The sequence below is a fragment of the Manis javanica genome, chromosome 4, assembly GCF_040802235.1.
Source record: "Manis javanica isolate MJ-LG chromosome 4, MJ_LKY, whole genome shotgun sequence".
NCBI lineage: Eukaryota > Metazoa > Chordata > Mammalia > Pholidota > Manidae > Manis > Manis javanica.
The window spans coordinates 117,391,519-117,405,533 of record NC_133159.1 but is presented as its reverse complement, the minus strand read 5'-3'; the positions used below and the strand labels follow the sequence as shown (position 1 = coordinate 117,405,533).

General features: G+C 34.9%; 1 protein-coding gene across 14 annotated transcripts in view; it reads left to right on the top strand.

The window, feature by feature from the left end:
• NCOR1 (nuclear receptor corepressor 1) overlaps positions 1-14,015 on the top strand; it is a 185,883-nt gene that overhangs the window by 139,964 nt on the left and 31,904 nt on the right. For 8 of the 14 annotated variants that reach the window (XM_037013092.2, XM_037013058.2, XM_037013084.2 and 5 more), the window contains 6 exons: positions 2,109-2,304; positions 7,278-7,451; positions 8,221-8,381; positions 12,349-12,469; positions 12,566-12,667; positions 13,017-13,117. In XM_037013092.2, the coding sequence (XP_036868987.2) occupies positions 2,109-2,304; positions 7,278-7,451; positions 8,221-8,381; positions 12,349-12,469; positions 12,566-12,667; positions 13,017-13,117 (855 nt within the window). The remainder of the gene's footprint in view (positions 1-2,108; positions 2,305-7,277; positions 7,452-8,220; positions 8,382-12,348; positions 12,470-12,565; positions 12,668-13,016; positions 13,118-14,015) is intronic. The other 6 variants (XM_037013094.2, XM_037013087.2, XM_017671385.3 and 3 more) reach the window with 3 other exon arrangements.

Here is a 14,015-nt window from a genome sequence, read left to right as displayed (position 1 = left end):
TTAGAGACATTTCTTCTTTAGTCAGTATATAACTCCCCCCTGACTAGTAACCACCATTCTACTCTCTGTCTCTATGAATTTGGCTACTTTAGAGGTCCCATATAAATGGAATCATACAGATTGGTCTTTTTGTGACTGGCTTATTTCACTCAGTGTGATGTCCTCAAGATGAATCCATGTTGTAGCATGTCTCTATCTCCTGCCTTTCTAAGGCTGATGATACCCTATTGTGTGCATATACCACATTTTGTTTATCCATTCATTTGCTGATATGTTGGTTTTTAAAGTGGATTCATTGTAATAGTTGATTGAAATGGTCATTTTCAATTATAGAAAAAAATATGCATATATAATGCTCTAGCCATAAATATTACTAAGTTCTGTTTTTGTTTTGTTTTGCTTTAAGACAGTGGCCGAATATATATAATATGTTTATATATAATTATATATTTATATATTCATATTATATATAATACATATTTCATATATAAAACTAGAATATTTAGAATGAATTATAGAGATTATGGCTAACTTCAGTATACAATTCACAATCTAGTTTTATTTATATTTTACCTTAATAATCTCTACAAATTTGACTCCCATTTGATACTGAATTCCAATCTTGGGTGGGTATTGGTCTTACTAGTTATGTTTTACCTCTTTATTTCAGAGGATAAAAATTTGTTTCTTGTCTCACATGATGATTGGTAAAAGTTAAGTGTGGGTTTATGATAGGCCCACAAAAAGAATCATTAAACATTTATTCATTGATTTATTCAAATGAACATTTACTGAGCATCTGTCTAGTTCAAGACAACAACATTTTTAATGCTGTATGAAATATTTATATATTATAATTTTTGAATTCAAAAAGCCTAGCGGTGGGTCTTGATAGTTAGACATAGAAAAAAATCATAGTAAAAATTAAAATGAATTAAAATGTGATGCTCTGATAGGTTAAAAAAATGTATTTTGGTTATTTCAGAGGTAAGAGAGCTTCCTTCTTAATGAAACACTTAAGCAGAGTCCGTGTAAGAAATAGTATTTTGGTTGGACAAAAACAGTTCATTTAAAGCAAAAGGAGGAAAGCCATGTTTACACATAAGCTGAAGCACAAAGGCAGGAAAATTATGCATATGTTCTGGGTTCAGTGAAAAGGCCTACATACAGTAGTGGATAAAAGCTATGGAAGTCTTTAGATTATAGCTGTTGTAAAAAGTCAGATCTCTACTCTTCCCAGGCCTTTTTTGCATTCATGAAATACCGACCATCTTAGGGGTTCTTTATTTAGGATTGGATAGAGCAGCTTGGGTTCTTGCCTTCATGAAGTGGGAGAGAGAAAATAAACAAAAAACAAACATTATTGCAAATTGTATTAAATGCTATGTACTGTGAAAGAAATGTATAGGCTTCAATAAGAGGAAAAATCAGGAGGGAGCTAAGTATTTTATTGGATGGTTGGGGTGGCCTGTCTGAAGAAGTAATATTTAATTTTGCCCTGAAGAGAACTGGTATGTTAATGAGTTAATTGTGGGAGGGGAGGAGGTTGATTAGTCAAGGTTGACTGCCAGGCTTCTGTCTTCAGTTACTAAGGCCCCATTTCCTATAGTCTCCACCACTGGAGAAAGAGTTTAGGAATTGAAAAGTTCAGTTAATGAATGTAAGCTTGGAGGTGGTTTGAGATACCCAAGTGGAATTGTTAGGAGGGCATTTTATGTGTGTGTAACTGGGAGAAAACATCTTCGAAATAGAAATTTTTGAGTTGTTGACATATAAATACACAGAAGTGGATATGATTACCTGGTGAGAGGACATGTGGCAGGGTCTATGACCCATGGTAGAGCCACCAGGGAATCAACAATCATAATTTAGAAACAGATGAAAGTATTTTAATTTCTGATTTGGATTTCTCATGTCACAACTTTGGTGATTTATATTGTGTTCAGTTCTGAAAGTGATTGTTTATCATTTTAAGCATTATACTGAAGATTACTTTAAAATATGATAAAATCATTTATACCAGTAATATTACATAAATTAGTATTACTTATAACAAATGGTAATTATTATTTTGATCATTGGCATATTTGTGTTTTTTTCCCCTGTAGGTTTCCTGCACCCCATGTAATATACCAATTGGAACCCCAGTAAGTGGCTATGCCCTCTACCAGCGACACATTAAAGCAGTGCATGAGTCAGCATTCCTGGAGGAACAGCGGCAGAGGCAAGAGCAGATAGATTTGGAATGTAGAAGTTCCACAAGTCCATGTGGCACCTCCAGGAGTCCAAACAGAGAGTGGGAAGGTAGGTAGAGGTATCACCACAAATAACTTTTCTGAAATGTTTTCTTGAAAGCTGTACTCAAAAGTAGAGTCCCTTGTGTTTTTGTAATTTATCAGTGTATCGATTGATTTATTACTTTTGTCCCTAACAGATAAAATTCCTTTAAATTGATTTCAGTTAAACTATTAAGGAATAATTAGTGTTATTGACTACTAAAGGATGGCAGTAACATTTTTAATAGAGCTCTTGTTAATGTGAATTCATCTTTATGTTGGAAGATTGATATAAAAGCCATGCTTTATGTTCCTTTCATCTTAGTTTTCAGAGTAAGTAAGAATTGTAATCCTGTCCTCCAAGCAAATCACCTATAACAGGGTAATATTCTAATTCTCTGATATGATGGGAGACAACTTTGTGTGGTGTATAGTGCCAGTCAGACTCTGACTCAATCCTCACCTCAGCTTTTACCAGTTGTGTGGCCATGGGCAAGTCACTTAACCTTTCTGAGCTTTAGTTTCCTATCTATAAAGTACAAATTATCTGTTTGTCTAATCTCTACCTTGCTGAGATTATAACCCGTAAGAAAGAATGAACATTCAGTGTTTAAGAATACATGGCTCAGCATTATTTTATATATAATATTGTGTATAATATACATATGTAATTTTATTTTATATACTACTACTAATAATTAGTACACATGTAGTATAGTAATATATGCCATGAAGGTACATTAAAGTAATCTGTGATTAGGGCATAGGTTTTTATAATGATCCAGTAAACTCTTTGTAGTACTTTATATAGATAAGTAAGAGCTATTAGCTATAGAAAGCCATGCATTTCAAGGGCTATTTAATATAAAACAGGAACTGTGGTACTGAATGATCCTGACACCCTCTCCATCACACCAGTAATGAGTTATTAGTTATATGACACACTAAACCTCTTATGTTAGAGTTTTAAATAGAAGATTTTTAGTGTTTTAAATACATATCTTATGCTAGTAAAAATGTGAGTAAGAGTGGTAATTCCCACCAAGCCTGGGTATATAACAGTAGCTAAGTGAATTATTTCTTGAAAAAGAATGTTAAAGACATGGATAATTTTTGGGTTTTTAGTATATTGTGTCTGGAGAATCCTTAATCCCTCACTTGATAATTGACACAGTGTGCACTCAATAATTACTTGCTGAAGGAATGAATTAAATAAGCTACACAGTATGTGTGGACTTAGCAGAAGTGCTCATCTTTCGAGCATTCCAATTATGAGAAAATCTGTCATCTTGAGAATGTAAATTATAGAATAGTTTAAAACTTGATTATTTTAAAAAAAAGATGAAATCAGCAGATGAAATCAGCAGGGTGGACCCTAATCTGATCTGACTGATATTCTTCTAAAAAGGGGAAATTTGGGCATACAGAGAGAGACACACCACATGAAGATAAAGGCAGAAGTTGGAGTTAATGCTTCTGCAAGCCAAGGAGTGCCAGAGATTGCCAGAAAACCACCAGAAGAGAGAAGAGAGGCAGGTATAGATTTTCCCTCAGCCTTCAGAGGGAACCAACCCTGCTGATACCTTGATGTTGGACTTCTAGCCTCCAGAACTGTGAGACAATGCATTTCTATTGATCAGGCCACCCAGTTTGTGGCAATTTGTTATGGCAGTCTTAGCAAATGAACGTAGCGACAAATAAACATACCATAAAGTGGAAAACAAACAAAACAAAAAACTGTTGATTATTCCTTACATAAATGATTTAGAGTAAATTTTGTGAGGAAAATTTAAAACCTAGAAATAATGACATTCAAATGGTATTTGCTGAATTCATGCTAAAGTTTAATGTTATTCATATCTGGATTTTCTATTATCTGAATCATCTTATATGTATATCATATAGTTACTTCAGGACTTCTATATCTTTTCTTGATCTGCTTTACAGAATGGGTTGTAATTGGGAGCTGGAGAGACTGAAGAAGGCTAGAGCCCCAAATTCTGAGACTCCAAACTGTGAACTGCATTTTTCTGTGTTCAAATACATTAATCCATGTGGTTTAGATCTGAGTGGTATCCTAATTTTTAATCATAATGCAGTGGTCTTAAAACCAAACTATATTTTTGATTTATATATCTCCCAAGATGTTGTTTAATATGACACCAGTTTAGTTCAGGGTGACTCTATAAACTGGGACAGTTGATTACACTGTATCCCAAGGTTAACTTTTGTTTTAGCTAATTTACCTAGTATATCCATCCAGTAATTTATTCAACAAGTGCCTGAAGTCCTTTCTGTATTTATTGTTATCTTACAGTTCAGTGAAAAGGATAATCTCCAAAAAACATTTATGTATTTTTATTAAATTGCTTATATGTAGAATGTTTGGTACAAATGTTTCCAATGCAGTGTCATAGAATAGTTTATAAAATGTTAAATATAGAGAGCTTATGGATTTCCATCACCAAACTGGTACCATCCCCTTGAATTAGAACCATGTTTTGACTTTTCCCTTCATGGTCTCATTTTAGACAGTACCAGGTAGCACTGGTTGTCCAGCTATTTGATTGTACTCTTCTCTTGATGTCAGTGTAACAAATAATTATTAGATGTGCCATTTTTGAGTAGCTTACAGCCTTTTCATCTGTAGAAAAAGCTTGAAGAACCCTAAAGAAGAATCGTTTTCACTTCAGTAACATTTGTACAATCTGACCCCCTGCTTTAGTTCAAAGCCCCTTTCCTACAGTAAAGGAACTCAGATTTAACAAGTAGAGGTAATATTAGAATTGAACTTCTGATGCAGGTTTAACAGAGTCTATCCAATGAAAGTGAGAATTAATGCTTCCATGCAACTGAATTAATTTTGTTGATGATTATTTTTTCAGCTTCAAGTACATGATAATTTAAATAACTGTAATTGAGCTACCGTCTAAATTTAATTGAAACCATCTAAATTTCCATCTTTTCCATTAACACCACTGTGACAAAATAGATTTATCCACATAATTATACACTTAACTGGAAAAGATAAAATAATCAAACACTGAATTTATAATACACTATCATGTTAAATTCTCTTGTTAGGAAGAAGTGATTTTCTTTTGCAGTTGGTTTATTTAATAAGTCTGCACAGTATTAGGACACTAAAAAATCTGATTCATTATATTAATATGTTAAAGAAGGAACATACCATCATCTTGATGGATATGCCAGAGACACCTGAAATTCAACACTTTGTGCTTCAGGGAGACATTATTGCACTGTGGGTTAGAGCCTCAGGGTCAGGGAGCACACTGCTTTTGAAAAATCTCTGGTAGCGTAACCTTGGTTGGCAATTAAGCATGATTCTTCTAATCCTCATTTTCTCATCTGTAAAATGGTATTAATCTTATTGATCATGAGGGCTAAGAGAGATAATTCATGTAGTAATGTACAGTGCTCTGCACATATGACATTCTTAATATCAGCTAATGTTACTGTGATTGTTTCTTGTTTTTAAAAGTATTTTGGTAAACCAAAAAACTTTATATGCCTTGTGCTAATGGTCTCTATTTGAAACCAGTTACAAACCTTTCACTTACTAGTGAAATGCTAGAGACCTTCCCTTTGACTAGGAGCTATCAGGATGCCCACTCTTACTTACTACAGTGCAGTGAGGAAAAAAGGAACCAAAAAAGGGGTTTAGGTATTGTATTTGAGAAGAAGCAAAATTATTCACAAAATTATCTGCCTAGAAAGCCTAAAAGAATCAACTGGAAAGTTATTAGAGCTAAAAGGAAAGTTCATTAAGTTTCTTAGAAAAAACTGAAACACGGAAATTCACAACTTTCTTTCCTATATATCTGCAGCAATCGGTTATATATATATATACACCCATGTATATGAAAAAGATGGTCTTCCTAGCAAGAAAACACAAAATACCTATGCATAATTAGTTTCCTGTATTCATAAATTGAATGCCAGTCCAGTGAAAATTCCAGTGATACTCTGTTTGGTGAGGAAGTACTGAAAGTGATTTTAAATTTATATTTATCTAGAATAAGTAAATAACACTAGGTAAGCAAAAAAATAATAAAATGAGTGGGTATTTGTTTTGGCAGACATTAAAATGCCACAAATCTAAGTAGTTCCCATTAGGATGATTTTCACTTTCTTCTTTGTGCTTTTCTGATTTTCCAAAATTACAGTATTGTCCATTTCACTTTAAAAAAGGAAAAATTAGGGACTCTCTTGTCCCCTCCTGGCATGAGCCGGGAGCTCTGTCCCTTCACTGCATCTCTAAATAAAAGCCTGCACCTCGCTCTCCTAAAAAAAAAAAAAAAAAAAAAAGGAAAAATTATATATATATGACTATATGTATTTAAGTGTTAATATGACCACATATTTGATACACCCTTTGAATGCTTAAAGTTTTCTTATGCTTAGGTGGAATAAATTATGGATGGGCAGTAATTTTCATTAGTATTATTATAGTAAATTAAAAGTTTTATAAGCTTGTGTGGGATTTTTGAAATAGTTTAATCTGCATCTTTTGTAAAGGCTTCTTCCATTTCCTAATTACACTTATTTCTCTGACTATTGAGCAGTGGGCTTCAACCGTCTAATTATAAGAGTTGAAATCCTCAGAGATCTGGCCTGTAATTAGGTCAGACTTGAGTCCACAGAATGGCTGGATAATCTAATGTTTGGCTGTTTGTACCTTGATTGTATGTGGAAGCACTTGATTCTCCTAATATAAAGAATGAGTTCTTTGTCCTTTTAAGGAAACAATCATAATTGAGTTTTTGAGGATTTTATTAGGTCACAGTGATGGTATGTACACAGAAGATGTAGATTTATAGGGTCTCTTATCCTCTTTATAGGTGGATTCCCCCAGGAATTTTAGACCTTGATATTAGTATATAGTTGGATCTGCCCCTGGATGGTGTGGGCTTGGTCCTTTCACACTTACTATTTTAATTTGGGGTTTTTCCCTTATTTTGATAACTTTAACTTTCTTAGGAAAATCAGTCACCTATATGCCTTATGCTGAGGTCAGACGTGCCCTAGAACAGGAAGCACAGATGCAGAGTACTGCAGCAAGGTCAGCGTCACCGTGTAGGCTCTCTCCAAGAGAAGTCAGTAAAGCCGCTCCACAGCCTGATAGGAGTGCAGCCCGCTATAGTGTCCAGCCAGGTAAATATTGTTCCTCTGTGCAGTGGCTGCTGGCCATCTTCCTACAGATGTTAGGCATGGGTGGTTTAGCCTTGTGAATGAACTGCTTTCCCAGGATGTGTCCTTGCTATATCAAGAGTACTTTCTTGTTACTCTGCATTCCATAATCAGTTGTATTCTGTTGAGATTCTCGGGGCCACTGGAAAATCTGTGTTTACACATAAATACTATAACAATGACTGGTTTTTCTTTTAAGAGCACATGTACTTTGTAAAAATCTTGAGATCCTGCAACCCCACAAGAAACTCAAGTAACCATGAGACTCAGAATTGGTAAATGTTTCTCAGATTATGCAAGATGCAAAGAGGGCATATAATTGGTTGGTTGGATCATGTCTGTATAGTCTCCAGAATTGTAATATCAGCTATTCCTAAGAAGTGTCCTTTTTTCTCACCTCCATTATGAGGTACAGTGAGTGATGGAGAAAAAATTATTAAAGATTGCTGTTTGCATGTGCTAAGCAAAAATAGTTTGAAATGAACATCAGCTTGAAATTTCTGGTTTAACAGGGAATTGAATATTTTAATGTGACCAAATATCGTTTGTGACCACATATGTATACAGGGTTAATTCAAGTGGAAGAGAAATATAAAATTGAAATGTTCATCCTCAGCTTCATCTTACACTTCAAATTCAATTTATGATTGAAAAATTCAGGAATGACTGAGATAGTCAATTTCCTAGTTTGCAATATTCTACCTATTTTAAATATTTTTTTTCCTTTTTAAAGTCCTCCAGCCTTCTCCACATCAAGTGATAACTAATCTCCCTGAAGGGGTTCGACTTCCAACAACTAGACCTACTAGGCCACCTCCTCCTCTCATCCCGTCATCCAAAAGCACAGTTGTCTCAGAAAAGCCATCTTTTATATTGGGAGGCTCCATCTCACAGGTACAAATGGCCTCCCTTCTTGGTAGATTTCCTGTTGAATCCTGTTCTGGTAAAAATTTTCCCTCCTCATACTAATTTGTCAGAGTTCTAGTAAACAAAAATGTGTCTATATATGAAGAGACAGTGACCAGAAAATGTAGCAATCACTGTACTCCATGCCACATAGGAGGTTTGCATGAGTTACGTGTCCCGATGAAGTGGCCATGACACACTGTCTGGTCTAACTCATAGAAGGCACATGGGTGCCCTGAAGTTTAGTGTGTTATAAATGAAAATTGAATAATTTCAAGTACTAGAATATTTGTTAACTCGGGATTGTAAAGACTCTAAATATGAAATTGTAAATGATTGGTAAGCCCTAGTTTAGTCTGACTTTAGCCTCTCTCTCTCTTTCTTTTTTTTCCTGGTGCATTACTTAAAAAAAACAAACAAACCATGGTCTGATCTTAATGGTTCATTCAGTTTTGACTAATGTGCACAACCAGAGACCATACCCCTGTCAAGTTATAGACTATTTCCATCATTTCAGAAAGTTTTCTCATGCCCCTTCCCAGGCATTCTTCTCTTCCGCTGCCTGAAGCAACCACAGTTTTGCTTTCTATTGTCAGAGATTGGTTTTTCCTTTTCTAGAACTTCATGTAAATGGATCACACAGTGTATACTCTTCTGTGTCTTGTTAGCATAATAGTTTAAGGGATTCATCGAGGTTTTCATTTAATCACTAGTTTCTTCCTTTTTATTGCTTAATAATACTCCATTGTATGTACATACCAGTCTGTTTGTTTATCCATTTTCTTGTTCATGGAAACCTGAGCTGTTCCTGGTTGTTGGCTACTGTGAATAAAGCTGATAGGAACATTCTTGTATGGGACTCTTTGTAAACATATGTTTCTATTTCTCTAGTTTCCCTGAAAGTAGAATTTCTGGGTATATGTATGTTTTACTTTTAATTTTCCAGGTTGGTTCTACAATTTTACATGCCATCAACAATATATAAGCCTTCAGGTTGCTCTGTTTGCTGTTACCAGCCTTTTTTATTTTAGTCATACTAATGGGTGTATAATATTTCATTGTGCTTTTATTTTGCATTTCCCTGACAGTGAATGATGTTGAGCACTTTTCTAATACTTGCCATTTGTATTTGTACATCTGATTGTGAAATGACTGTTTTAAAGTATTATTGTTATTAAGTCTTTTTATTATTAGGTTGTAGAAGTTCTTTATATATTAAGGATGAAGGATCTCTGTTAGATATTTTCTGTTTTAGTGGCCTGTGTTTTATTTTGTTCTGGTGTGTTTTGACAAGCAGACATTAGGTATTATATATATTATAGTTTTGTCTTTTACATTTAGGTGTGTTGTCTTTGTCTAATTAATTTTTTGTGAACAGTGTGAGGTCAGGATCAGCATTCATTTTATCCATTTGTATTTGCAGTTCCAGTAACACTGGTTGAAAAGTCTTTTCATTCTCTCATTTGATTGCTTTAGTACCTCTGTCAAAAATAATTTGACTGTATATTTGGGTCTATTTCTGGATCCTGTTTTGTTCCATTGATCTACCTGTCTATCCTTTCATCAGTACCAGAGTCTTGATTACTATACCTTTATTAAGCCTTGAAATCATATAGTGTAAGTTCTGTAGTGCTTTTATTTTTCAAGATTGTTTTGACTCTTCTTTGTCTTTTTTCTATTTCCATATAAATTATATATAATCAGTTTGTCAGTGTCTACAAAATATTCTGTTGGGATTTCAGTTGGGACTGTATTAAATCTGTAGATTAATTTGGGAAAGGAATGAAGATTTTAAGATGGAATCTTCTAATCTAGTATCATGAAGATATTTATCTTTACATTTATTTGAGTCTTTAATCTCAACAGTGTTTTATATTTTCACTGTAGAGGTTTTCTTAGACTTATTTTCAGTTAATTTGATTATTTTCATGTATTTTATATTTTTATAAATGATATTTTTAGAAATTTCATTTTCCCTTTCTTGATAGTGTATAAACAAGCAGTCAATTTTTATATCTTGACTCTATCTCCAGTAATATTTACTTACTGCTTCTAGTAGGAGTTTTGTTTTTTGTTTTTGGTAGATGTCTTAGGATTTTCTATGTATGTATATCATATGCAAATAAAGTTTCACTTCTTCCTTTCTAACCTTCATGCCTTTTCTTTTTCTTGTTTTATTGAACTGGCTAAGGTGTAGCTTTCAGTACAATGTTTAATAGAAGTAGTAAAGAGTATGCTTTCCTTGCTGCCCGTATCAGGAGGGAGGCATTCAGTATCTCACTGGCAGGCATCAGCTGTAGACTTCATGGGCGCCCTTCACATTTCCTTGTATTCTTGGTTGCTGATAGTTTGCTTTTTTCCGTCTTCTCCAGTTTTTATACTTTTCAACTTGAGAATTTCTATATGGTTCTCTTAGTTGATATTTCCTATGTCATGAGACATCGTTTACATCTTTTCCTTTAATTCTTTAGATGTGGTTTCCTACAGTTCTTTGAACATATTTGTAATGGCTGATTTAAAGTCTTGTTCTAGAAATTCTAAAACCTATGGACAGTTTTTATTTACTTACTGCTTTTTTCTCCCACTGTGTATGAGTCATACTTTTTTGTTTCTTTGCATGTCTTGTAATTTTTGGTTGAAAAGTGGACGTAACATAATGTGGCATTTCTGGAAATGAGATTCTTTCCTCTGCTGAGATTTATTGTGGCTGCTGTTTGTCTTTATTTGCTTAGCGACTTCTCTGAACTCCTCGTGTACAGTCCATATTCTTGTGTCATGTATGATGTGTCAGCTGATGAAACACTGCAGTGTCTATCTGGTTAGTGGTCAGCTAATGATCAGACAGATTTAACTGTGGAGTGAATATTTCCCAGTCTTTACCAGGGGGCTTTGTGTGAAGGGCACATGCCATCAGCATTCAGTTAGACAACTGACAATCTCTACCTTAGTCTTCATTTCCTGTGCTCACAGAGCCTTATGGTCAGCCAAAGTGAGAACAGCCTTCTCACATCTTTCCTAGCTTGCACATACACATGCCCTTCTAGATTCCTGGGGATATTTTGGAGCTTTTCAAACCTCCTATGAATATTTCATTCCTTAGCTTTTTCTTTTAAGGTTTTTGGTTATCCTGTTGTTTGCCCTAGCTGTTATGTACTGCCTCAGGCAGTGATGAGGTTAAATCAGCTGACTAATTGTTTTGACAAGCATGAGCCTCCTTCCCCCACCACAGTCAGGTCAAATACAAACAACCTTTGCAAATGAGTCTGTTAGAGAACCAACAGACAAGTCAAATGATGACAGTTATCTGGGAATGAGTCTCTTAAGGAGCTCCAACCCTGTTCTTTCTCCTTTGGTGACTGGCTGTTTTCACCATAATGAGGGCTTTTGATTTTGAAGGCTACCACAGGTTTGCAGGAAGTATATGAGAGCAGCAATAGGGCAGTTCAAATGCCACAAAACTCATTGTTTTTACCTAGATTCTGCCATTTTTCTTGAATAAATGCTCCCAGATTTCTGCAAGCCTTTGGTGAATTTCCAAATTAAAAGGTTGACTCTATTTTTGCTGGTTTTCTGGTTACCTTTGTGGAGGAAAGTTTTCAGAAATATTTGCTCTACGATTTTCACTGATACCGTATCCCATAGCATTTCAAGAGGCATAATGTTATTAATAATAGTAGTTTACATTTTGAGTATACTTCTAAGTGCTTTATTATGTAATTTGTTAATAGTAAACATTATCTATATGAAATTACGGTAACTTCAGAAGCTATATCTTACTCCTTTGAAAAATTTTTTAAATTTAAGCAATCTCTGACAAGGGTTTTCTTGCTTTACAGATGCCTATTCTTAATTTTGGACAGTAGGGTATAAATTTTTATTAAGAAAACATGAACATTAAATTTATAGTTGACCTTATGAAAAGAGTGTTATTTTAGCCTTTTAAAATTATTTTTAGGGAACACCCGGCACTTATTTGACTTCTCATAATCAGGCTTCCTACACTCAAGAGACAGCTAAGCCCTCAGTAGGCTCCATCTCTCTTGGACTGCCACGGCAACAAGAATCTGCCAAATCAGGTCAGTGAGTAAACACTACCATTTTTTTGCATGTATACCTCACAGATGGTAAGTCAGCACTTGGTATCCACATTTTTCTCTTGCTTTGGTCCGTAGCTGCTGTGCCCTACATCAAGCAAGAAGAATTTTCTCCCCGAAGCCAAAACTCACAGCCTGAGGGTTTATTGGTCAGGGCACAACATGAAGGAGTGGTCAGAGGTAAAATATGCTGTTCGGCAGAAATGTTAAACTTTTGTCCCCAGTCAGTTTATTAAAGTAAGTTGTTGACATGTTTTAATGATGGGCTTTTTAATTAGAGCCTTTAAATCCTAAAGTTAAGATTTCTTTCTGCATAAAAATGATACAAAACTTTGAAATTTGATATTTCAGTAAGCCCTTTTTAGTAATTGCAATATGCTTTTAAAAGTACATTTCACCAAAAGACAAACTATTATTTTTTGTGGTGCTGTGTACTTCTCTTAACCCTCTCTCAAGTAGGAGCTAGTTTGTTTTTGTTTTGTGTGTTCAAGGGCAGGGAGTATAATTTGATGGTAATTTTTTTGTTCAGGTACTACAGGAGCCATTCAAGAAGGAAGTATAACTCGGGGAACTCCAACCAGCAAAATTTCTGTGGAAAGCATCCCATCTCTCCGGGGCTCTATCACTCAGGTTAGTTTTGATCGTTCTTAATATACTGAGCCCTAACTAATGAGAAAACCAGAAGTAGTGTCTCAAGAGCTTTGGCTGGACAAGCAATATAGTTTTATGATTAAGTTAATTGTTCTGGGTTATGGGATTAGGTCTCAGTGACGATAAACCCCAGATCCATAAACCATCTGTAGAAAGACATTAATGTGATCATTTTTACTGCAAACTATGTTTCCTGTACTGTGTGTGGTTCAATTGAAAAGGTTAGTTATTTGGAAATTGGCAGAAGACACAAGTTCTAATTGATGCAGCTCTTACTGTCTTCCTGGCAAAGCTTTACCATGTGTTTAGCGTAAATGCATATTGAGAAGAAAATCATGAATTATTTGCTTACTTTTACCCCTTTTGAAAAGGAATGTTTATAGTCTCAGTATATAAGCTACCCTGTTAGAATCTAATGCTAAACTAATATGGATGACAGTTGACAAACACAGCAAAAACCAAGATCTTCCAATTTTAAGCTCAACAGATTGCCAGTTTAATGAATAAAAGGTCTCTCTTTTCCTCAAATGTTGATTTTTGAATAGTAGTATAACAGTCCTCTTTATTATTGTAGATCAGGGAAAGGAGAATTCTATTTTGGGAAATGATTGTCAACAAAATCCTGTGCTTTTGTGTATTGTACCTGTCTCAGGATCTCTGATGTGTTCTTTCTTGCCTTTTGTTTCTGTTCCCTAGGACAGTGGTTGTTAAAGTGTGGTCCCCAGACCAGCTGCATCAGGGTCACCTGGGAAGTTGTTAGACAAATAAATGCTCAGGCCCCACCTTGATTCCTGACAGCTCACCATGGGGTGGGGGTGGGGGGCAGCAATAGTCTGTTTCCAGCCCCCCAGTGATTCTGCTGTGTGTCTTTTTGAGA